Source organism: Macrobrachium rosenbergii, chromosome 41, assembly GCF_040412425.1.
Source record: "Macrobrachium rosenbergii isolate ZJJX-2024 chromosome 41, ASM4041242v1, whole genome shotgun sequence".
Lineage (NCBI taxonomy): Eukaryota > Metazoa > Arthropoda > Malacostraca > Decapoda > Palaemonidae > Macrobrachium > Macrobrachium rosenbergii.
In genome coordinates, this window is record NC_089781.1 from 55,826,632 (window position 1) to 55,849,959 (window position 23,328).

Consider the following 23,328-nt stretch of genomic DNA (forward strand, 5'->3'; position numbering starts at 1 on the left):
GAAAACTGCCCACTTTGCTTGGTAGTCGTCACAAGAAGATGGGTGTCTGCATCTTGTTGTAGATCGTGGCGAGAAGCACTGAAGACCTAGATGAATTGCCTTCAACTCCTTGATATTGAAATGATGATTCCGTTCTTCTGGGGACCATGTCCCAGAAACTTTCTGACTCCCCAGAAGGGCTCCCCAACCTAGGTCCAAGGCATCCGAGTAAAAGTCTAGGTTGGGGCTCAGAGGATGAAGAGACTTTCCCTGAGAAAGTCTTCCTTCAGACAGCCACCACTGGAGGTCCAACTTGATTTCCTGAGTTATGGGAAACACGACGGAGTCTGGTTGGGTTTTCCTGTCCCAGTTGGCTTTGAGGTAGAACTGGAGGACTCTCATATGGAGTCTGCCCAGCTTGACAAATGTCTTGATGGATGCTAGAGTCCCCAGTAGGCTCATCCTTTGATGGGCCGAACAAGAAGAAAGGGCCAGAAAACTGCAGATTATCTGGAGGCAGTTGGCCATTCTCTTGGGGGACAGAAAAACCCAAAAAGTTCTAGAGTTGAGAATCATCCCCAAATAGAGGATCTCTTGTGTTGGGGCTAACTGGGACTTTTGGAGGCGAAGAATGGTCTGCAAGTCCTTCATGCACTTTTCCTTCAAAGGGGATTAAAGAAGCCAATTGTCCAGGTAAAGACCGATGTTAATGCCGGTCAGATGAAGCCATTTTGCAAGAGGAGAGAGGACTTGAGTAAACACCTGAGGTGTCTTGGAGAGGCCAAAGCAAAAAGCCCAAAACTGATAGACTTTGCCCCGGAAGACGAATCTAAGGTACTTCCTGGTGTCCATATGTATGGGGGATATGGAAGTATGCGTCCTGCATATCCAACGTTAACATCCAACCACCTGGGTGAATGGATGATACGACTTACTGGTTTGTCTCCATCTTGAACTTTGTCTTCCTTAGGAAGATATTGAGGGCACTTACATCGAGGACTGGTCTCCAACCCCCCGGTGATTTGGCGACTACAAACAGAAGATTGTAAAAGCCCTCCGTGCAAATGTCCTCTACTTCTTCTACGGCTCTTTTTAGGAGAGAGGATACCTCCTTTAAAAGGGCTGAATGCTTCACTGGGCCTTTGAGTAGGCTGTCAAGATGAAGGGAGAAGTGTCTAAAGGAGGGTTCTGGAAGGAGTAACCCTCCTTCAGAACCTTGACGATCCACTGTTCTGCCCCTCTGTGACTCCACTTCTCCCAAAAATGGTGAAGTCTGGCTCCTACTTGGGCATAAAGGACATCTTCATTTTTTAGGCAAGGTCTTGGAAGAGTTCCTCTTAATGGTTCTGGCTGAGAACCGGACATTGGAGCGGGATCAGGGTTGCAACCTGTGCTTCCTTCCACAAAAGGGATGCTGTTGAAGAGGAGAGACCGTCTTAGGTGCAAAAGACAAAGAATCCTTGAGCGTTTGGAGGACTGCACCAACAGCTCTTGAGTGGACTTCTTCTGGAGGTCCGAAGCAATTTCCCTCACTACTGTCTGAGGGAGAAGGTGAAGATGATCTAGAGGGGAAAATAATAGCACCAACTTCTGGGACTGTGTGACTCCTCTAAAGGTGAAGGAGTACCAAAGTTCTCGCTTCTTCAACACCCCCAACGAGAAAAGGGCCACAAGTTCCAAAGAGCCATTCCTGATGGCTTTGTCAGCACACAACAAAACTCCTAACCAATCCGATGCGAAGTTCTCATCTAAATCCTTGTAGTCTTCGATTTTCTTGGCAAGGGCTCCAACTGTTCCAGTCTAGGAAACTGAAGACCTCAAACACCTTGAGGAAGTTCTTAACCAGGTGGTCCAGTTCTGTCAATGATAACATTATCTTCGCCAAAGAGAAGACCGAGTGACAGGAAGAGCTGATGAGGCCAGAGAAGTCACCTTGGGAGGAGGCACCAACTCCCAAAGAAGGAGCATCCCTGGTGGTGTATGATAGGTATCTCCTTTTAATCAGATGCAAGGGAGAAGGGCGAAAGAAGCCTTACCTTGCTCCCTCTTAGCAGAAGGCCAGTCTCCAACTCCTTTGAGCACATTCTTAGACAATGAGGAAAGAACCATCTTGGGGAGCCTGGAGGTATACTCTGGGAGGCTCCTCATCAGGAAGGTAAATGCAGGCGAGACTGGAGCAGCTAGAGCGGAAAATGAGGGAAAGCTTGCCAAAAGGTATGCTGAAGGATGAGCAGGGTCTTGAATAAACTCCTCCTCTTCTTCAGAGGAGATTGGAAACGGGGACAAATCATGAGCAGGTTTGGAGGCAGGAGCGTTCTTGAGTAAGCTAATAATTTCAGATAACTGTTGTTTGATGGGTGTCAAAGACAGCTCATCTTGATCCAAAGTTGGCACTTGGTGCTCAGGAGCAGTAGACAGGTAGAGAAGGGTTGGCGCCAGGCGCTCAGGAGCTGGTGCTGGGCGTTACGGAGCTGGCGCACTGGCACTGGGCACTCAGGAGTTGGCTCCGGGCACTTAGATGAGGACGACAGACACCTGAGACGGTTCTTTGGGCGCTTGCAAGCCAAAGGAGGGTGCTCAACAGAAGCACATTCAGGAGAGAATGTCTCCAGACTATCCCATGGGTAAGTAGGAAGCTGGGCCAATGCAAAGACAGAAGGATCCACAGCATAGCTGCAGGAAGGCTGTGGACTGTGAGGTGCCTCCCTAGCGCTTAAGGGGCAGCAGAGAAGAACAGCTAACATCGTCTGGTGGCCCTTCAATGGATGGATTGAACTGAGAAAGCGCTTATGACACCTGCTATCAGAACCAGAATCTTCTGAACTTGACGACAAATGACGCGCATCCAGAGAAGAGCCTTTCCAATGGCCATCTGTCGAAACCTGGGTTCATGCAACAGGCTCGACTGAGGGGGCAACTACCAGTGGGCAAACCCCACCGGCCTCCCTTGGACTTCCGGTATTGTCTTTTCCCAAGTTCAGGGCAGTGGGACAGGGACCTCCATCTACGAGAGCTGGCAGGACGAGCAGCCACCTCCTCCACTTGCACTGCACTATCACTAGACACTTAACGATCACTAGGTACTTTTTCTTGAAACACTTTGTCCATTAGGACTCTCAGGATTGCTCCTAACTCGGACACAGTATGCACTACCAGGTTTATTTTCTGATCAAACCTGGATTCAAGGTTGGCAGTGGCATTGCGGTCGGAAGTATGGGAGCCAGGCATGGGAGTAAGTGGATTGAGTGTAGGAGTGCTGGGGATAGGAGAAAGGGCAAGAATAGGGAAAGAAGGAATAGCAGGACTAAGATCTGACTTTGGCCTTGGGGTAGAATCTAGGCTAACAGGGGCTCTACTCTTGGCTCTAGAGGCAGCCTTTCTCTTCCTATTCCTTTCAAGCTTATTATGATGAGATTCAAGAACCTTCCACTTTCATCCAAATCCTTGCACTCATCACAAGTATTCTCCTCAGTACATACCTGCATTCTACATTTAATGCAAATAGTGTGTGAATTGTAAGATGACTTAGTCTAGTTCTACAACCCTTGCTACAATATTGAAAACTAGATGCACTCGAATCAGACATATCAAAGGCAAAAATGTTGACAAAAGCTAATAAAAGCTTGAAGGCTATGCAAAAGTGACAATACTTCGCCGAATTCCAGTGAGAATAACCAAAAAAAACTAGTGAAAAGGACTGCAACAAACCCGCGACATTGACTCGTGAGTCAGCAGAAACAGAATGAAGCTGTCAGCAAAGTCGTTTCCAGTACTGTAGTGGGCAGGGCTTGTCAACTACAGTAAACTAACAAAGCGCTACCGCGATTTCTAAATAAAAGGCTGCCGTGTGAGTTAGAAACTATAGTTATGTAATTACTTGGTAAATTACTTATTTGAAATTAAGTACAGCATAATACCCCGAAACGCAATTCGAGTTGCGCGAATTCACAGACACGCAACCTTTTCACTGGAACCTAATTAACTGTCATACACAAGTTTTTCACAGACACAAACATTTGCGAATACTGCGAAACAATGCAAAAGTGTTTATTTAATATTTTATGTCATTTATAGGTTTTCAAGCTTTTATGTGTAAATTAAATAACATTATATAAAAAAGTAATAATTTTTATCTCCCTCTCTCTCTCTTTTACTGAGATGAGAGAATTTTTATGGTACATGTATATGGTACATGTATTTGTATGTTAGATAAATTTTTTACCTAATAATAAGTACTAACTTTCAAATATTAATAAGATTAAATAATAATAATAATAATAATAATAATAATAATGGAAAGAGAAACCCACAAGATTCTTGTGTATAACTTGTTTACTGGTAAATATTTGCATATTACTTTGATCTCGAGTACTTTCAGGTCCTAACTGTGACCGTTTTTCAAGAGATGAGGTAGTCAGGCTGGTTCAAGGCCCAGCAATCTTCTGGAACTTCTTCTCCTGTGCTGTCATTTATATGATGGCTGTCCTGGTTTCCATTCTCTTGAGAGTTGTTAATCTCTCCTGTCGGTCTGATATCCAGATCTGATGGTCAGTGGTATTAATCCTTGTGGTATGTGAGTAGTCACCATCGGTCTGTTGGGCAGGAGACCTAACCTCCAGGTCAGAAGGGTCGATCTTAGCTTCTTTTAATATTAAAGATCGGCTTATGGGATCTTCTGAGGTAAATACTTTGTTTCCTTCTATCACTTTAATCTGTCTGATGAGTGCCCCTTCCACTACCCTCCTATGACTGATGTTATTGCTTTTGCATATATGCCTACTGTTTTTAAAATCCATCCTATGGTCTTTTTCCCAACAATGCCTAGCTATAGCACTCCCCTGTGTTCTTGGATTCTAGTCCTTATTCCCCTACCTGTTTCACCAACATATTTGTCTCAACAATTGTTGCAATTAATTATGTATACTCCCCTACATCATCTGCATTACTATCTTCTCCTTCCAATTTATTTTTACATACTTTGTTTTTTACGGTGTTGCCAAAGGTATACACAAATTTATATTTAATTTCTTTAATTTTTTATGTAATTTGTTTCATTTTAGGCATATAAGGGAGGGAAACTATTTTCTTGTTTTCTGTATTCCATGTACTCTGCATTTTCCCTGTAAAAAATCCTCCTAGCTTTGTTGAGTGCCCTTTTTCTGAACCATTCTGGGTATGCTAATGAATCAAAGCTTTTATCAATGTAATTTATTTCTTTATCTATCTTACAAGGGTCACATGTTCTCATTGCCCTGAGAAATAAACCTGTTAGAACACCCATTTTTATATCATGACTGTGAAAAGAGAAGAAATGAATATACGTGTTTGTGTGTGTGGGCTTTCTATATGTGCTGAATTCATATCCTATTTTTTTCCTTTCTATCAAGATATCTAAAAAGGGCAGTTTATTATCGTTACTTTTTTCTAGAGTGAATTGGATATTATCATCAAAACTATTGAGTTCGTCTAAAAAAGTTTCTATTTCACTTTCATCACCCTGCAGAATGGCAAAAATATCATCCACATATCTCCACCAACTTTTCAATTTCAAGATGGGGACATTAATATTAGGAACTAGATTAGTCTCAAAATATTCCATATATATATTAGCAAGTATTGGTGATAATGAGGACCCCATAGCTACTCCATATTTCTGTTTGTATACTTGTCCCTCAAACGTAAAATAAGTATCACTAACACATAATTTGATCAACTCCAGGAAGACACTTATATGTTTCTCTTTCCATCTTCAGAAGAAAACTGAAAGAAGTTTTTGTTTAATAATAATAATAATAATAATAATAATAATAATAATAATAATAAACTGTAATTACAAAATTCATATGCGATAAGTATTTTCAACAAACAAATATCATTTCCCCATCTCTTGTAACTTGAAGAAGCTCGAAGGCAAAGCTGTCAGACATGTCAATTTAACATGACAAGAAGGGGGAGTGTTGCTGATTAGTGGGTCAAAGGTTTCTTGTGTAATTCTCTCTCTCTCTCCCTCTCTCTGTGTCCGTAATAATTCATAAAAAATTTCACTCTCTTAAGTAAGGACATTTGTAATATCTCTCTCTCTCTCATCGTAGTTAGTGCAACCTACATATTACCATTTCTCTGTATGTTTTTACCTGTACAGTAGATAATTTTAAACTGATCTAATTCTACCTGTACCATCTACAAACATAGAGACATAGAGCATCTCAGAACAAAGAGAAAAAGACAGAATAAAGAAGTTTTTATAAACGAGGTTGAGAAGACTTCTAAAAATAGATCGGTGGAATGGGGAGAGAAATAGTATACTAATTTCCACACACTCCTATATTTTTAGTCAACCACTTATTTCTTTTTTTAAGGGTAATGTATTAGGCTAACTTTTAATTGAAAAATTACAGTAACTTTAATTTCATTTAAAGTTAATTTAATGCTTTGGGAGCATGATTAGGGTCATATTTAGTGTTTAAATTCTAGAAATAAGCATTTACTAGCATTTTTCGAGACCGTGCCAAAACTTACACGGAAATTCGCCTTGTGCGGGGAGGGTCTGGAACCTAACCTTGCGTAAGTTCGGGGTATGACTGTATTATAGATTCTGCTTTATTATTTTAAATGTCTGTCCAAATTTTGGTCACTACTTATTTTAGCAAAACTTGTCACAAGTATGTTACTAATTTTGAAAGGATCTAACATTTTTTTTGCTATTATCTAATACAGCTTGTCTGGGTGGTCTAATGTTTGTTACATTATTTTTTGGAATTTTTCCAATACTTCTTGAATTGATGTTTCGCTTGTTATTTCTGATGCATGACCTCCAAGATATTATTTTGCCAGTGTAAATTTGGCTGATATTTAATTATATAGAAGTTTTAATGCATCTATTTCTAAAACTGTGATATAATTGTCATTTTTAATGTTTTTTTTCTAGAAAAGATTTTATTTCCTTTATTGAATCTTCTGTTTAGAGTATCTAACCTTCTGGCTAAAGAGTGTTTTTCTTGTACTAATTCAGACAAATCATCTGACCACCAGGGGACTTTATGTTTTCCAGTGAGGTTTTGAATGAGGAATAGCTTTGTCTGCTGCATTTTTAATGAAGATACAAAGAATTCATTAGTCTCATTATGATTCCCAACATAATCATATGACGGTATATTTCTGGTATGAAAGTTTAAAATTTCCCAATCTGCTCTTTGCATGTTACAATGTGGAGAGTATGGTTTTGGTTTATTATTTATGAGGGATATTATTAGTATGGAAAAGACAAGGTTGAAAAGAGCAGAAAAATTTAGGTATCTTGGTTCAACAGTGGCTGATGATGGAGATTTGGCTGTAGAAATAACACACAGAGTGCAGGCTGGATGGAAAAATTGGAGAGATGTCAGGTGTCATATGCGACAGCAGAATCTACATAAAGGTTAAAGGAACTTTGAGTGTATAAGACAGTAGTGAGACCAGCTTTGATATATAGAGCAGAAACATGCAAGAGAAGAAACTGGATGCGGTAAAGATGAAAATGCTCAGATGGATGTGTGGAGTAACAAAAATGGCCAGGATCAAACATGAAAGAATAAGAAGAACTACTAAAGTCGTAGAACTATCAAAGAAGGCTCAGCAAAGAAGACTTCAGCAGTATGGCCATGTGATGGGAAGGGATGAACATATGTAGGGAGGAGAGTGATGCAGATGGAGGTGCCTGGTAGGAGAGCAAGAGGAAAACCAAAGTGAAGGTGGATGGATGTAGTTAGAGAAGACCTGAGAGACAAACAATTGTCAGAGGATGATGTGTATGACAGAACCAGTTGGAGGAAAGCTGTCAGAAACATCAACCCCACATAGAAGTGGGAGAAGATGCAGAGAAAGAAAAAGAAGATTATTATGGGAAAATGATCCCTTGAGTAGGAGTCATCACATGTATACCAATCTAGTTTGTCAACTATATTTGTTGAACAAAGGGTGACGGCTATTGAGGAAAAGGTTCCATGGGTTTTGGATCAGTATGTTTACTTCGTTGTCATTCAGACAACAGAGATTATTAGTGTTCATTAAATTTTCTATTTTTTCTCCAGCTTTATCAGGTGTAATAATAATACAGTCCCACATTGGATTACATTTTCTGAAATCTCCTACAATTAATATGGGATTAAATTCTTTTATTATTTGTTGCAAAAGTTTAAATTATACTTATTACGCTGGTTGTATAAGTTGACAACATCAAACATAGTTTTCTGTTTTCATTGTTATTGCTGAAATTTGTAATTCATTGTAATCTATACTGTATCTACTTTGTCATATATTATTTTATTATGGACATATACTGCTGTTCCTAAATTATTTCCATTTTCCTTTGATGTTGTGGCTAGTATATATTTACCTATATTTGGAACAATGATGGTTTGTGTTCGTTAATAAGTCGTTGGACTTTCCTAAATGCATTCTCGTTACTAATCCATTTATATTCCACTGAATTATATACCAGTTGAATGGTGTAATATGTGGGTGGTCAGATTATTCTTAAGTTTGTTATACGTTGATTGGTATTTTTGTAGGTCTTGATTCTTTTTTGTTGGTTTGAATCTGACTTTTGTTAACTGTTACATTTTTACTATATTTAATGTTTCCATTTTGATTTTCTTTAGAATATTATCTACAACATTGATGTTTTTCTCTGTAATATTCTATACAATACTGATATGTTTTTCTCTGTAATATACTAAGTGATGATCAATACACATGCAACCTTTTTCATGAGATTTGATGTTTGTTTTTTTTTATCCCTATATCACATGAAATTTCTTATAGTGTTGGTTAGGCTTCCTTCAGTTAGTTTTATTTTTGTGGCACATCGCTACAACGCATTTACTACAAACGTATGTATCTTCATGTTCATCAATTTGTTCTTTTTCTTGATTTTTGTTGTGGCGCCTATAATCGGTGATGGGTGAATTTCTTTGCTTTCCTTGTAGTTATCATCATCTATACTTTGGTTTTTCATTCTTCTGAATTTTGTGATTCTGCTCCTGAAGGTACTATTGTTACTTTGGAAGACAGTGGAATGTTTGATTTAGCGTAACTTTTAAGGTTATCCTGTTTCTGAATTTTAGCATTTGGTGAGAGTGGTGGGTTATTTTTCTTGTTAGAGTTTGATCTGGTGGAATTAGGTGGGGTCTTATCTAGTTGCCTCTTCTGAGTTTTGTTATCTGTTTTATCACATTCATGTGATTTCAATTCTTCTTAGTCTATGTCATTTTTCGTTTCTACTTCTGGTAAAGAGGTAAATCAACTGTCCATTGTGATACTGTCATTGTTGTATGAAATTTCCTTGGAAGAGTTCTTTTGATCATGTATTTTTTTTGGTGGTATTTCTTTATTTCTATTATCATTCATTTCAGTTTGGGTATAGTTTGATTTTGAAGTATCTGCATACCAGAATTTCTTAGCTAGGTCATTCAATCCTCTCACTTTCAGTTCTAACTTTGCTTGTTCGTTCTCATAGTAATTTAAGTTCAGCATTGTAGATATAGAATGCACATACCTGAGATCAAGCATGTTCTAAGCCACAATTTATGCATTTTGGTTGGCCACAGTCTCAGCATGTTTTATGGTCCAGCAAACTGCAATAGGCACATCTGGGAAAATTTCTGCATTTAATGGCTGTACGGCTGTACTTGCAACAGTTCATGCATTACATGGGTTTGGGAGCATAAGATCTTAGTTCCGTTTAATCACGGTATTTTAATTCTGAAGGGCAAGGTCTGGCCACTGAGCTTTATCTTAGCTATTTTGATTGATTAATTTTTGTCTTTCCGGCTAGGGACCTTATATATTTTGCTGACTTCAACATTGTTGTATCTTTTCTGTAACAAATCTAATAACACTGATTTGTTTTGTATTTCTTCTTCTAGATTTGACACTACAGGTTGACCATCACTAATCCAGCATCGTTGGGACCTAGAGGGTGCCGGATTAGCCATTTATTAGGCTAGAATACACGAAACCCAGTAGCTAAGCACCTCATCCTAGAATTAAAATATCCCATAAATCAGTACAAGTTGGTTAATAAAGAAAAGACAATTATCAAATACAGGTAGTGCTTGAGTTACGATAATTCGACTTACGATATTTCGAGTTTACGATGGGGTTAGCAATTAATACCGATATGAAAATATTTAGGAAATATTTTTAGATTTCGCGCAGCGCAGGCAGCGAGAGAGACCAACGTACAATAGACCAACTTCTTTTCCTCCATCTCTTTATTCCATCTGCTAGTTAAAAAGTAAAAGAGAATGATAAAAGTATTGTTAGTAACGTTATACTCTTGCGTAAATGTGTTCAGCCATAAACAACCGAACGGGAAACTGTTGTTTTGCTAATAATCGTATCGGATAACAACTGTTGTGCTTGTATTTCAACCATCGTATGGTAATACACAATTACTGTAGTTATGTTACAAATGACGTTAAGGACTGAAATATTTTTTACACTATACCCTTGTTTGCTTTGGAGAAAAGATCAGCAGGGAAATATACTGCTACAGTAACTTTAAGCTGCAAGTTGTAGCTGAAGCTGAGAAAACAATATTTTTTACACTATACCCTTGTTTGCTTTGGAGAAAAGATTGCAGGAAATATACTGCTACAGTAACTTAATTAAGTTGTAGCTGAAGCTGAGAAAACAATATTCAAGCTGCTAATGACTATTAATTATCGTGCACTGGCAACATGGATTAAACTTGACCGTAAATAAAACTGGAGAGAATGTATTTTAATCAAAACTACTGGTCATGAAAGAATACAAATTACTACTGTTTTCACGCCGATAAAAGATAAATACGTAAAGCTCGTATTATGATGAAATCAAGAGAAAATAGCGAACGGAATCTTGATTTTTTTTTTACTAAAAAAACAAAAAAAAACATGCCCCCAAAGCGGCCAGCTGCGATTCCTGCAAACGTCATATATTAACGAAAAAATAGCTAAATTAATTTCACAACAAGACCTGTTTAAGTTATATTTCGACTTAAAAACACTTCGTATAACGAAAAATATCCTTGTCCCAAATAAATAAACTATCCATATTCATTTACGCTAACTAGAAGCATGAAAAGCGCTTTGAACTTGGTTAAATGTGGCGATATCGATTCCCAAAACAAAACATTGATTGCAATTTATAATACAAAACCAATATGAGAATATATGCAATTGGAAACAATGTAGTAAAGCATAACTTTTTAAAAGATCCATGAAAAAGATCCAAATTCGTTATGTTGATGTTTGTATAATACTGTTAATATGTGAATAGAGTTCAGTATAATGTAGGCTAGGCTACCAGTTTGTTGATACAGCACACTGCGCCACCAAATCGGCGGCCATGAGCGAGTCAGTGCAGCGACCGGAAATTTGAAAATTAGTGCGAAACATTATAAATTACTCTAGCTGAAATTTGTGCCGGATTACTGATTGTTCCGGACTACTGATTGCCGGATTAGTGATGGTCAACCTGTACTACTGTGCCTTGTACACTATTCATCCCTTGTAAAGCTTATATTATGTTTTCTATATTTTTAATATTCTGATAACTTTCTGACTGGATTCTGGTTGTTGTTTCAACCAACCATTCACTTTTTTTAATTTGTCTTATGCTCATCTCTTGTGATGGGCATTGGTTCGTCAGGTATTTTCCAATTTTAATGAAGATAAATCTTGGTCAGCTTGCAAATTCAAAAACCTTCACCTGTTTGATTCTCCCAAGAGGGAATCAAAGTGAACCAAGGTTGAGTCAGGTCTGTATTTTCTTCTACAGGCAGTCCCCGGTTATCGGGGGCTCAGTTATCGGCGATCCGGTTTTATGGTGCTTGTCTAGCGATGAAAATCCGCAATTTTCTGTGCTGAAAATCGCAGATTTCCACTTATCAGCATTGATAATTGGGTATTGGCACTGATACATACCTAACAGAGGTGCTGACAACCAAAAATTGGTGATTTTCAGCACTGGAAACCCAAAAATCACCGATTTTTGGTTATCCTTTCTGAACCCCCGCCGATAACTGGGGACTGCCTGTATTTACTCTAGTAGGCTCCAAAGGACCCTTAGTTAAAAAGTTTGAACTATTTTTTGTTCCTTTTTTTTGTGGGGGAAACAGGCACAGAAACCTCTGGCTCAAGGTAGAATGGTTCCATCATCACAATGTCAAGTCCTTTATTCACAGGGATATCCTTTTCCTCACATGGGTAGTCAACAATTGGTATGGAAGGTGCTGAGGTCATTGACAAGGGGCTAAGAGGTTTTGGAGGTAGTGGGGGATCAGGAGGAGATTCCTTATTACAGCCTAGAGCACTTTCAATATTTTCCTTATTTGTCACCGTGGCTGAACTCGGTTGAGGAGAGATTTTAAGTAAATGAAAATAGATACTATGTCCTCCCAGTGCCTTGGGAGGTAAAGGAAGAGTCCCCATAGGATCAGAAATATACAGAAAATAATCAATTATGCATGCAGGGCCTTGGAACTGAGCTATGATGGACTTTGACAACCAGGTCATTTGTCCTCTTGAGTTTTATCCCATCAAGAATGGGGCTGGCATAGTCACCCTGCATATGCACTGAAAGTGGTGAAGAGTTGGCAACCTGTGTAATCCGCATCGCACATCCACCAGCCAGCAGGCTTGTGGCCCTTGCAGTGAGCAAGGACATTACAGTATATCTCATAACTTGGAGGGTTTCAAATGCAATACTACAGAGGCACTAAGCTACCAAACCTCCCTAGGAAGCAAAAGAGAAAACTGGGAAGTGCAGAGGTAACAAAGAAGAGGGATAGGTTGGTCCACCAAGCAGTAGGCAGGGGGGAGATCACCTGCCTATTACCTATACTAAATCTTTGCATAATGTTCAAACAACAGTCATTACCATAATCAATTTCATCTGAAGGTTGTCACCAGTACAGGAAGAGGAAAGCAGGAAAACTTATAGGATTAGTTAAGCCCAATGCAGAAATCAAAGGTACAAATAATGCATTTGACCCTCGCTGTGGGCCCCCAAGCACCCCCAACCTCAACAAGGATTTGGGATCAGGGGGCATTGAAATGTAAAACAAAATAATTGATCGAAGTGATGAGTAGAAGTCAGCCTGAAACTCCTTTACTTTCATATTTTTTCCAAATCAAGTGAAAATTTATAAATTCTTTTTGCCCTATATATATTAATATAATAGATTTCTTTTCCAAAGATAAATATGTTGCTGTTATTAACGTCAGTTGCTACACTAAAAATGTAAGCAAACTAAAGAAAAATAGGCAAAAACTCTTTACAGAATTTGTTATTTTGGACCAATTCAATGATTATTCTCTTTGAACATTTGTACTTGCATGGGAGTTAAGAGATACACTATCCCCCAAAAACTTTTCAGACATTATCCCAAGGCTACCTAATACCAAAACATGTTAATTTTTTCTACTTTCCACAGAAAAAGTTCTTAGTTTATCATATGCATGAAGAACTTTGTTTAGAAATAATTTATTTGCTAATATAAAACCTTATGGTTCTTGCCATGCATCTCAAGCAAAACTTCTGACAAGTACAAAAGCTAAGACCTCCTTGGAAGTAAATGAAGCCAAGTATTTTTTGTTAATTTATCAGCCTCTTCGTTGCCATGCACACCCAAGTATGCACGACCCCTACAAAAGTTCATTTGCTTCATCAAAACTTCATGTGTAACCATTGCAAAATCTTTAAAACCACCAGATCTGTAGCTGAAAACAAGATCCAGCAAAATGCTTCCTGAATTATTAAAAGTCAAAATTTCCTTTAATTTTCAAAATAGCAGGTAAATTCCTTCATAGATCTGCTAAAAAAAATTATCATTACTGATGTGATAATGGGATGTGCACCCCCTCCAATAACATTTATGGCTAAGCACAGTTATCCTTGGTTACTGGACTTAACCCATTCCAGAAAGCTGCCCTTCAACCAAAATGTCTTTTATCCAAGCAAATTCTTACCATAAGAAATTATGTGAATTGGATTAATCTGTTCCAGACCTCCAAAAATACAATAAAAATTTTAACGATTTTAACAAGCCTACCAGCAGAAATACAGGCAGTCCCTGGTTATCGGCGGGGTTCTGTTCCCGACGGCGTGACGACAACCAAAGATCGCCGCTAACCGAAAATCAGCAATAATAGCACTGATCCCTAGTTAGTGGCGCCGATAGCCGGTGATCAGCGCCGCCGATAAGAGGCGATCAGCGCCGATAACCGGTTATCAGCGACGAAAATCTGGTTATCGTCGTCGCTAGACAAGCGCCGTAAAACCGGATCGCCGGTAACCGAGGCTGCCAATAACCGGGGACTGCCTGTAAAACAAAAAAGAACATAAACAAGATAAACAGAAGTAAATTTGTTCTTACTTTAACTGTAATTGGATGAGTTGATGGCCTATGTGAAAGGTGGTGAGGAAGGTGAAGAGGAGGCGAGACTATTTGGAAGGAATAAAAATGACAGGCAACTTTGCTTCTGGAGTTGTTTCTCTCTTCTTTCTCCTTGAGACTACCTCTTTCTTTCTCACCAAAAAATTTACAATGATGTTTGTTGTTACTTGCATTTTAAAAATATCCCTAAAGTACGAGAGAACAATGTCATTAAGCAAGTTTATGACACTTTGCTACATCTTTATCAAGGAGATATTTTTCAAAAACTTTGCATTTGCCCAAATTTTAACACAATTCTGTATTAATAAACAACAGGCACACTCCATTTCTTCCTCATCCTCTGAAGAAAACTCCTCAGCTGTTGTCTATTGCTGCTCTCTTAGAAGACCCCGAACTACTACAGGTACTATGATGAGCTCTTCTTTATGCTCCTCCACTTAATTATCACTCACCGCTAACCCCATGGACTTGCCCAGACACAGTATCCTCCTCAACAGGCTCAGCCTCAAAGCCTTCATAGTCCATTTCTGTAAAAGACTCACTTGGTGTAACCTAGAAGCTACCATTTGGATAAGATGGGAACAGACATCTAGTCTAAGCAAGAAGGTGCAGAGACATAATGATCAGACCCAGGTAACTGTAAGCCCCTACTCTTTGAGGAGAGGATGTAGTCAGACTTCTCCATTCTAGTGTTATACCTCCAAGGATGGGTAGCACTACTAGCAGGCAGAGAGATACGAAGGGAAGGAGAAAGAAAACACCAGATGAATCCAGCGGTGTCACACTTCTTATACTTCTTCCTCTTACCAAACAACCGCACTGGCCATGTGTTTTCTCCATTGCTGGACAAAATATAAAAACAGGGCAAGCAAAACAATCAACAAATGAGATTAATTGATTGATTATGAAATTTAGGTCTTGAAGACCAAGCACCAGAAGCCATCAGGATTATTCATAACAGAAATAAAGAAGCAATCTACTCATTCAGTAATCAACAGCTAAAGATGGGTAGAGAGTGAGCACGGCACATCTACTCTTCTTGACAGCCAGGGAAAAAGTAAAAAGTGGCATAAGGAGGGTGAGGGGTACTCCCCCACTCACTCCATCTCTACCAGATAACAACCTTGTTACTAAGTTCAACAATTGCTCCAGCTCATATTGAAGGTTACTCATATGTACAAGGCAATGGTTTGCATTTCCCTAGGAACAAATAAGTGTCTCAAGTTATTTTATTTTATATTTAATTGTGTTAACAAACTACATTTTTACACTTTTTTGGAGCTTTTTGCTTCATGCACCTTGATGCATCCTGCAGAGTTATAGGCCATTTATGATGAAGAGGTTTGCATAAAAACTTGTTTCATTGTCCAGATAGCATCTTCAAAAATAAAACAAGACCTCTTACACAGTGCCATAACTTACCTGAACTTCAGAGTCAGCATCTACAGGTGTGATAGGAAGCCACTGATCTTTGCCTTGATTTTTATGAAGATCTTCCTTCTTTAAGGAAACTTTTCCCATTATCTTATCTGTTTTCATTGGTCGATCACGATCAAATAAGTAAAAAGACAGAAAACGAAACTGCCTTGGGATGTCAAACTGGAATTCCTCACCGAAGAAGGCACAATGACTGGAAAAAGAAATAATTCAGAACAAGAAACTGAGGTCACAACAATTTCATCAATTCCATAATTACATTATAAACTATAACAATTCATTCTACAGTACAGTAAACCCCCATATTCGAGGGGATGCGTTGCTGCAGCAGCCCCCGTGAATAGCTAAAATCCATGAATACTTAAAATCCCTCTAAAAACACTTAGAACTGCCTATTTTGATAGTTTATAAAAAAAAAAATCTAAAAATGCTTAAAACTGAGTATTTTAATAGTTTTTTCACAAAAAGTGCATTTAGTCATGAAAATGGTATGAAAATACAGTAATTAGTGAATATTTCTGTGAAAAATATCACGAATGGGCAAATTTTCTGCAAATAATGGGTACATACGTCCCACAGAGAAATCCACGAATATGTGAGTCCCCAAATAGTGAGACCACGAATATGGGGGGTTTACCGTAATTCAATATGAAATTTTTTATTACGTTCACATACAGTACAGTAATCCATGCATACATGCCATAAAAGTACTCCAACTGCATAAAATTCTTAACCATAAAAGCATGTAAATATTTTAATAAGGAAACTACATGCAGTCATTCCAGGACCCATGGTCATGCTTTCCTTCCAGTTTCATGATGGTTGTAAAGAATGGAGTTCAGAAGTTCTTCAAGGAAAAGATGGAGATGACAATATCTCTCACCCATGTGACTTGTCAGAAGGCTGTTGGCATTCACCACCTGGCAAGCCCTCAATGGTTCCTCCTTGAGGATAGGAACTAGCTAGCTACCCCATCATCTCCTCTTGTGCCTAAACCTCAAGTGATGCTTCTCACCCTTCTTTGAGTTAAAGGCAAAGGTCCTTGTCACACGTGGACTATTCAGTTCCTCCTACCTATACTGGAGACTATTGGATCACCAGCATTTCTGCCCTAAATGTCACCCATGGTTGTGCTGGTTAGCTGGCTACTCCCGATACCCTACCCCGCAGGTATTTTGTTGCTACCACCCCACCCTTGAAAAAGGCTAGGGTGAAACCTTCATCCTCAGAGGTTTTAGACTGAAAAAACCTTAAGATAACATAGTCTCAACCTTCCAATTTGAGGCTGAAACAAGACTAACTGGGCATCCCGTTTTGTTGTAGAGCAAGAACAAGTGCACTGACAACTTCCATCAGGCTGCACCAACGAGGTTACCATTGTTTTTGCAGTGTTCCTAGTCTCCCATTTTCCAAGATTTCTGAACGAAATGAATAACTGCTTTTAAACAGGTATAAAGCTGTTCTAGTCTAGTGACAACTCTAGGCCACATAATTATATATACTGTACACTGTGATTGTATGCAATAGCAGTCTTGCTTTACAAAATTAACCTGTAGGTTGGGAGAGGTTTATTTTTATTATTATTATTACAGGTTATATACAGTACTGTAATACTGTATGTGTTTTTGGAACTGTAGCCTCCTGGTTTAAAGGACAACTATGCAACAGTAATAAAAGCCAGTTTTGTTAATGAAAGCTGATGCATATTATTGCACTCGTCCTCTTAACAATTGTTATGCGGAATTATTAACATATTTCCTAAACTGGAGAGTGAGTATTGTTGTGGCAATTGTGATGAACTTTATGAATTTTATTTACCCTGCTTTTCCCACAGAACAATATTGCAGGGCTCAAGTTGACTTATTTTCAACCCGGGGGTGGTATCTGGGAGTGATTTTATAAAAAAAAAAAAAAAAAAAAAAAAAAAAAAAAAAGTAAAACCAAACACACTTAACAGATATATCAAATTAATGCCATAAAACCAAATGTTGGGTTAAAATCATTGGTTTAGGATGGGGTTTGTACAAAAATGACATTTTTATGATAAAATAATTAATTACATTACTATAGTTTCTATTAACCAGCAGCTAAAAATTTTGAAATTTGCGGGTCACACTATTTTGTTTGGCTAGGTGACTAACCCCGAAAGTAACTAGCAAAAGTATTCAATTCGTCTGTGCCATAACGTTCACGTGAGGGGAGGAGGAAGGGCTCCAATCATGTAATTACTCGCTAAGTATATACAAAACTTTATTTTATCATAAAAATGTCATTTTCATATAAGTAACTTAGCAAGTAATTACACTGCTGATTCCCACATTGACAGGAGGTGGGATGCATGAACATATCCACCCCAAAACATTAATAATGGTAATGAATTTGAGAATAGAAAGGATTGCTAGCATTAAAAAATGGCTGTTGTTTCCTTACCTGATAAGGGAGTTGCTGCAGGAAAGTACTGCCTCTATTGGCACTCTCTTTATCGTATAGTGGCACTGCGGTATACCCGAGGATCCCCTACTATGTTAGTGGGTACCTTGTAGCAAGGATGATTCCAATTGCTGACAAAGGTGATAATGTTGCCCCTGCCCAGGGGGCAGTACAGAAAAAATAACAATGAAATAAATGTCACCTAATACCATAAAAAGTTAAAAACCACTGCCCAACTATGAAGGACTGGAGGGCACCCCAGTACACTGCACCGCCAGGCTCCATTGAAAAATTGAACCTCAAATCAAGGTGAAGGAAGGATTGCTTCCTAAGCTTCTTCCCCAACACCACGCTAGCCACTGAAAATGGACCCAAATTACTGCAATTATCATAAACTGTTTCAGTTTCCTTCAAATAATGAGTTGCAAAGACCGACTTACATTTCCAAAAAGTCGCTTGCAATATTGAGGAGAGAGACAAACTACGCTCAAATGCCAACAAAGTGGCTACAGCCCTAATTTCATGAGCCCTCACTTTACACAATGGAAAAACCTCATCTTCAACAGAAGAATGGGCTTACAAGATGAGGTCTCTCAGGAAGAATGCCAGGGCATTCTTTGAAAGTGGCCGTGAAGGATTCTTAACAGAACACCATAAGGCATTTGAAGGACCACAAATCTTCTTTGTCCTGTGAAGATAAAACCTTGGAGCTCTCACATGACATAATAATGTCTCTTCCTCATTTGGGCCTACAATCTCAGACAAGCTTTTAATTGCAAAGGAACGAGACCATGGATTGGAACTGGACTCATTCTTGGCTAGAAATCCCAAAGAGAAGGAACAGACAGCATTCTCTTGGGAAAAACCTCCTCTTTTGTCTGTTGCATGGACCTCACTGATTCGTTTTGTGGCTGCTAAAGCGACTAGAAAGAGGGAAATCGAATGCATAAGCTCAAATCGGGGACCAGACAACCATTTAAGGACCATGTCCAGGTTCCATAGCACCACTGCTACCTCTTTCTGTCTCATAGTGTCAAACAGTCTAATTAGATCAGATAAATCCTGATTAGAGGAAAGGTCCACTCCCCAGTGTCTGAAGACAGCTTAATATGGCCCTATAACCCTTGATCACCAAGGATGACAGGTTCCTGTTGGTCTTAAGATACAGCAGAAAGTCTGCTATTTCGGCTATAGATGTCCGAGAAGACGACACTCTGCGCTTCTTGCACCATTCTCGGAAAATTGTCCACTTAGCCTGATATACTCTATCAGAGGATTGTCACCTGCATTTGGCATTAGCTCGCGAAGCCGATCTTGAAAACCCCTTCTTTCTAAGAAGTTTCCTGACAGTCTGTATCCTGTCAGGGCCAGAGTAGACAATCCCTGATGAGAACGTCAAAAAGTGGGGTTGTTTTAGCAGATGAGGTTTTTGAGATAGCAGCCTTGGAAAGTCTGCGAGGAGGTCGAGAAGATCCGGGAACCATTCCTTCATTGGCCAAAAGGGGGCCATTAGGATCATTGACAGATTTTGGCGAGTCTGGAATTTGTTGATCACCTGTCTTATCATGCTGAAGGGGGGAAAATGCATAAAGGTGACTGTTTGACCAGTCCTGAAGCATGGCATTGGTTGCCCACGCTAAAGGATCCAGAACTGGCGAGCAAAACAGAGGGAGAAGATGGTTTCTGGAAGTCGTGAACAGGTCTATGACCTGAGTCCCCCACAACTTCCAAAGATCGGAGCAAACATGGGGATCCAGAGTCGACTCTGTGGGTAACACCTGTCTTCAGGGACTCAGCTCGTCTGCCAGAACACTGAGCTTTCCCTGAGTGAAGCGAGTAAGAAGCTTGACTTGAAATTGTTCTGCCCAAAGCAGAAGATCCCTTGCCAACTCGTAAAGGGAGAAAGTGTGTCCCCCCTTGGTTTTTAATATACACCAGGGCAGTCGTACTGTCAGAGTGCACTGTGATTGTCTTGTTGCACACTTCTGTGAAAAATTGTAACCCCAGATGAACTTCCTTCAACTCCTTGACATTTATGTGCCAATTTCTTTGTTCTGGAGACCAGGTCCCTGAAATTTCCTTATTCTCCCAAAAGAGCTCCCCAACCTAGGTTCGACACATCTGAGAAGTAGTCTGGGTTGGGGTTCAAAGGAAGGTGAGATTTCCCTTGTGACAACCTTCCTTCTAAGCTCCACCAGTGCAGATCCTCTTTTATCTCTGAAGTTACTCAGAACACAAAAGACTATGGGTATTTTTTCCTGTTCCAACTGATTCTTAAGAAGAACTGGAGCAGTTTCATTTGAAGTCTGCCCAGGAGTACGAATTGTTCTATGGACAATAACTCCCAAAAAGACTCATCCATTTGTTGGTGGAGCATTGGTCCAGAAGAAGAAATCTGTGCACTATCTTGGGGCAAGACTGTATTTTCTTCAGCGAGGGAAAAACCTGAAAACTCTGAGAGTCTATTATCATTCCTAACTATAGAATCCATTGTGACGGAATCAACTGAGCTTCTGAACGTGATCATCAATCCCAGCTCCTGGGCTAGGAGAAGAGTCTTTTGAAGGACCTCCGAACATTTCTCTTTCGATTGGGCCCGAAGTAGCCAATCGTCCAAGTACAGTAAAGGGAGATCTTGATTCTCAACAGATGAAGCCATTTTGCTACGAATGTGAGCCATATGGGAAACACTTGAGGCGCCGTCAATAACCCGAAACAGAGCGTGGAACTGGAACACTTTGTTCACAAACTTCCTCGATTCCGGACGTATTGGGACGTGGAAGTACACATTCTGCATGTCTATAGATGTCATCCAGTCTCCCTGGCGAATGGAGGACATGACGGTTCGATTTGTCTCCATCTTGAACTCTGCCCTCTGAACGAAGACGATTGGGGAACCCTGGGGAGCCCACATTCTCTACTAATTCTATCACCCCCTTCTTGAGAGGGGTTGACACTTCTGAGAGGGCCAGAGACTTCTTCGAGCTTTTGGAGTACAATGACCCCTTGTTTATCACGGGAGATACGTTCCAAGACCGGCCGCGATAACTGAAATTCCGCGAAGTACGGAGAGCATATTTATTTAATTATTTAACGTGTATTTGGACTTTTTAAAACCCTCCCTGTATTCTTAACAACCCACCCTTTACTCTATTAATAAAAGGGACAACTGTTAAGCAATATGAATTCGGTAGGTAAGTTTACAGTGCCATATAATCGGGGCTAAATTACTGTGGTAAAGTAGCTATAGTATATGACGTGATCATCAAGCTTTAAATTTTAAAAAATACAGTATACATACAGTAACAATATATACAGTAATACAATACAGTATCATATTACTGCACTGTATTACATGTACTACAGTACAGTCACACTTAAGATTAAAAAAAAAATAAAGATTGCTACTGTACTCACCACGAAAGAAGTTGAAGTAAAACTTGAATGAAGATGGTGATGAATTTGCTGCGCAGTAAAAATGATGACAAAGGTGATGATGACTTTCACTGCGCAGTCTATGACTGTATTGTCTCTTCAGATGGCGGTGCCATTTCCTGGGACACCTCTTCCACTTCTGCGGTTTCTGAAGGTGTATCCGTAGTAACAGCAGCAGGAACTGGCTCTTTTTTTGCGAGGCTGCAAAAACATTGAGATTGGCAGTTGCTGCTGCTGCTTCTTTTTCCAGTCGAAGAGCATCTTGTAGGGGGCCATGACGTCATCGACCATGTTGCAGAATTGAACCGATCGAACCATATCGTTGTCCCATTCCTGTGACCGCTCTTACAGTTCCTTAGCCAGGTTGCAGAGCCTGGCGAGCCATTCCAAAGTCAAGCCAGTTTGGGAGACAAATTCTGCTTCTTGCTGCTCTGCTTCTTCTTCTTCGCTCACTGACTTTGTCAACTTTTTTAGGTCTTCGTCAGTTAGTGGCTGGGAGTGGCAGTCTAGAAGTTCGTCAACATTGCCCATGGTCATGTCTGCAAAGCCCTCACCTCCAAGGACCGCAGCCAACTGCACAGCTTTCTGTACTGCCAAGTGTTGGATTTCGGCAGGTGTAAATCCTTTGTTGTCGTAAACAACCTCAGGCCACAACTTCATCCAGCTGGTGTTAATGGTGGCAGGCTTCATTTCTTCCAATGCCTTGTGGATATTTTGTGTACTGCCGCTAGTATGCCTTCAAATTGTCGTCTGAACGCCCTGATAACCCCCTGGTCCATTGGCTGAATAAGTGACATCGTGTTGGGCGGTAGGAGCTCAACCTGAACCCCCAAATATGACAGATCAGTAGCATAGCCACCAGCATTATCCATAATGAGAAGGACTTTGAATGGCATGCCCTTTTCTGCTAGATACACCTTCACTTGAAGGATAAAACACTGGTGGAACCAGTCGGAGGTCAGCATCTTCGTCATCCAGGCCTTTGGATTGTGCATCCAATGTACGGGTAGCAGATTCTTGTTTTTGTTTTTTAAAGCCCTTGGGTTTTTTGACTTGTAAATAAGTCCTGGCTTTAATAAACACCCGCAACATTGCCACACATCACGAGGGTCACACGATCCTTGTATGCTTTAAAGCCAGAGGCTTTTGCTTCCTCTTTGAACAGGAAAATTCGCGAGGGCATTCTTTTCCAAAACAAGCCCGTCTTGTCCATATTAAAAACTTGTTCAAGCTGATATCCACCTTCAGAGATAATCTTCTTGAAGGTTTCACTGACTTATGTTTCAGCAGCGACCTTGTCAGCCAAAGCAGCCTCGCTCGCCATGCAAGGAAGCGCTTTTTAGGCCATAGCATTTCTGAAACTTTGCATACCACCCTCTGCTAGCAGAAAATTGCAGTTTCTTACGTGGTGAATGACTGGACGTCCCTGGTTGTGGATCTTCTACGTCTTCTTCATCTTCTTCTGCTTCTTTACGGTCGCCACTGTTGTCCTCTGGTTCCTTAGCGGCGAAGGTCTTGTACAGGCTCCCAGCCTTTGTTTGGGTAATGTTCGTATCCAAGGCTGTTCTTCTTTCGGCAGTCGGCTATCCATACGGCCAAAGCAGCTTCCATACAGATGATCATTT

General features: G+C 39.8%; 1 protein-coding gene across 6 annotated transcripts in view; it reads right to left on the reverse strand.

Moving 5' to 3' along the window:
* Nucleotides 1–23,328, reverse strand: part of RasGAP1 (Ras GTPase activating protein 1) — a 933,257-nt gene that overhangs the window by 743,360 nt on the left and 166,569 nt on the right. For all 6 annotated transcript variants that reach the window (XM_067084371.1, XM_067084369.1, XM_067084372.1 and 3 more), the window contains one exon: nucleotides 15,824–16,031. In XM_067084371.1, the coding sequence (XP_066940472.1) occupies nucleotides 15,824–16,031 (208 nt within the window). The remainder of the gene's footprint in view (nucleotides 1–15,823; nucleotides 16,032–23,328) is intronic.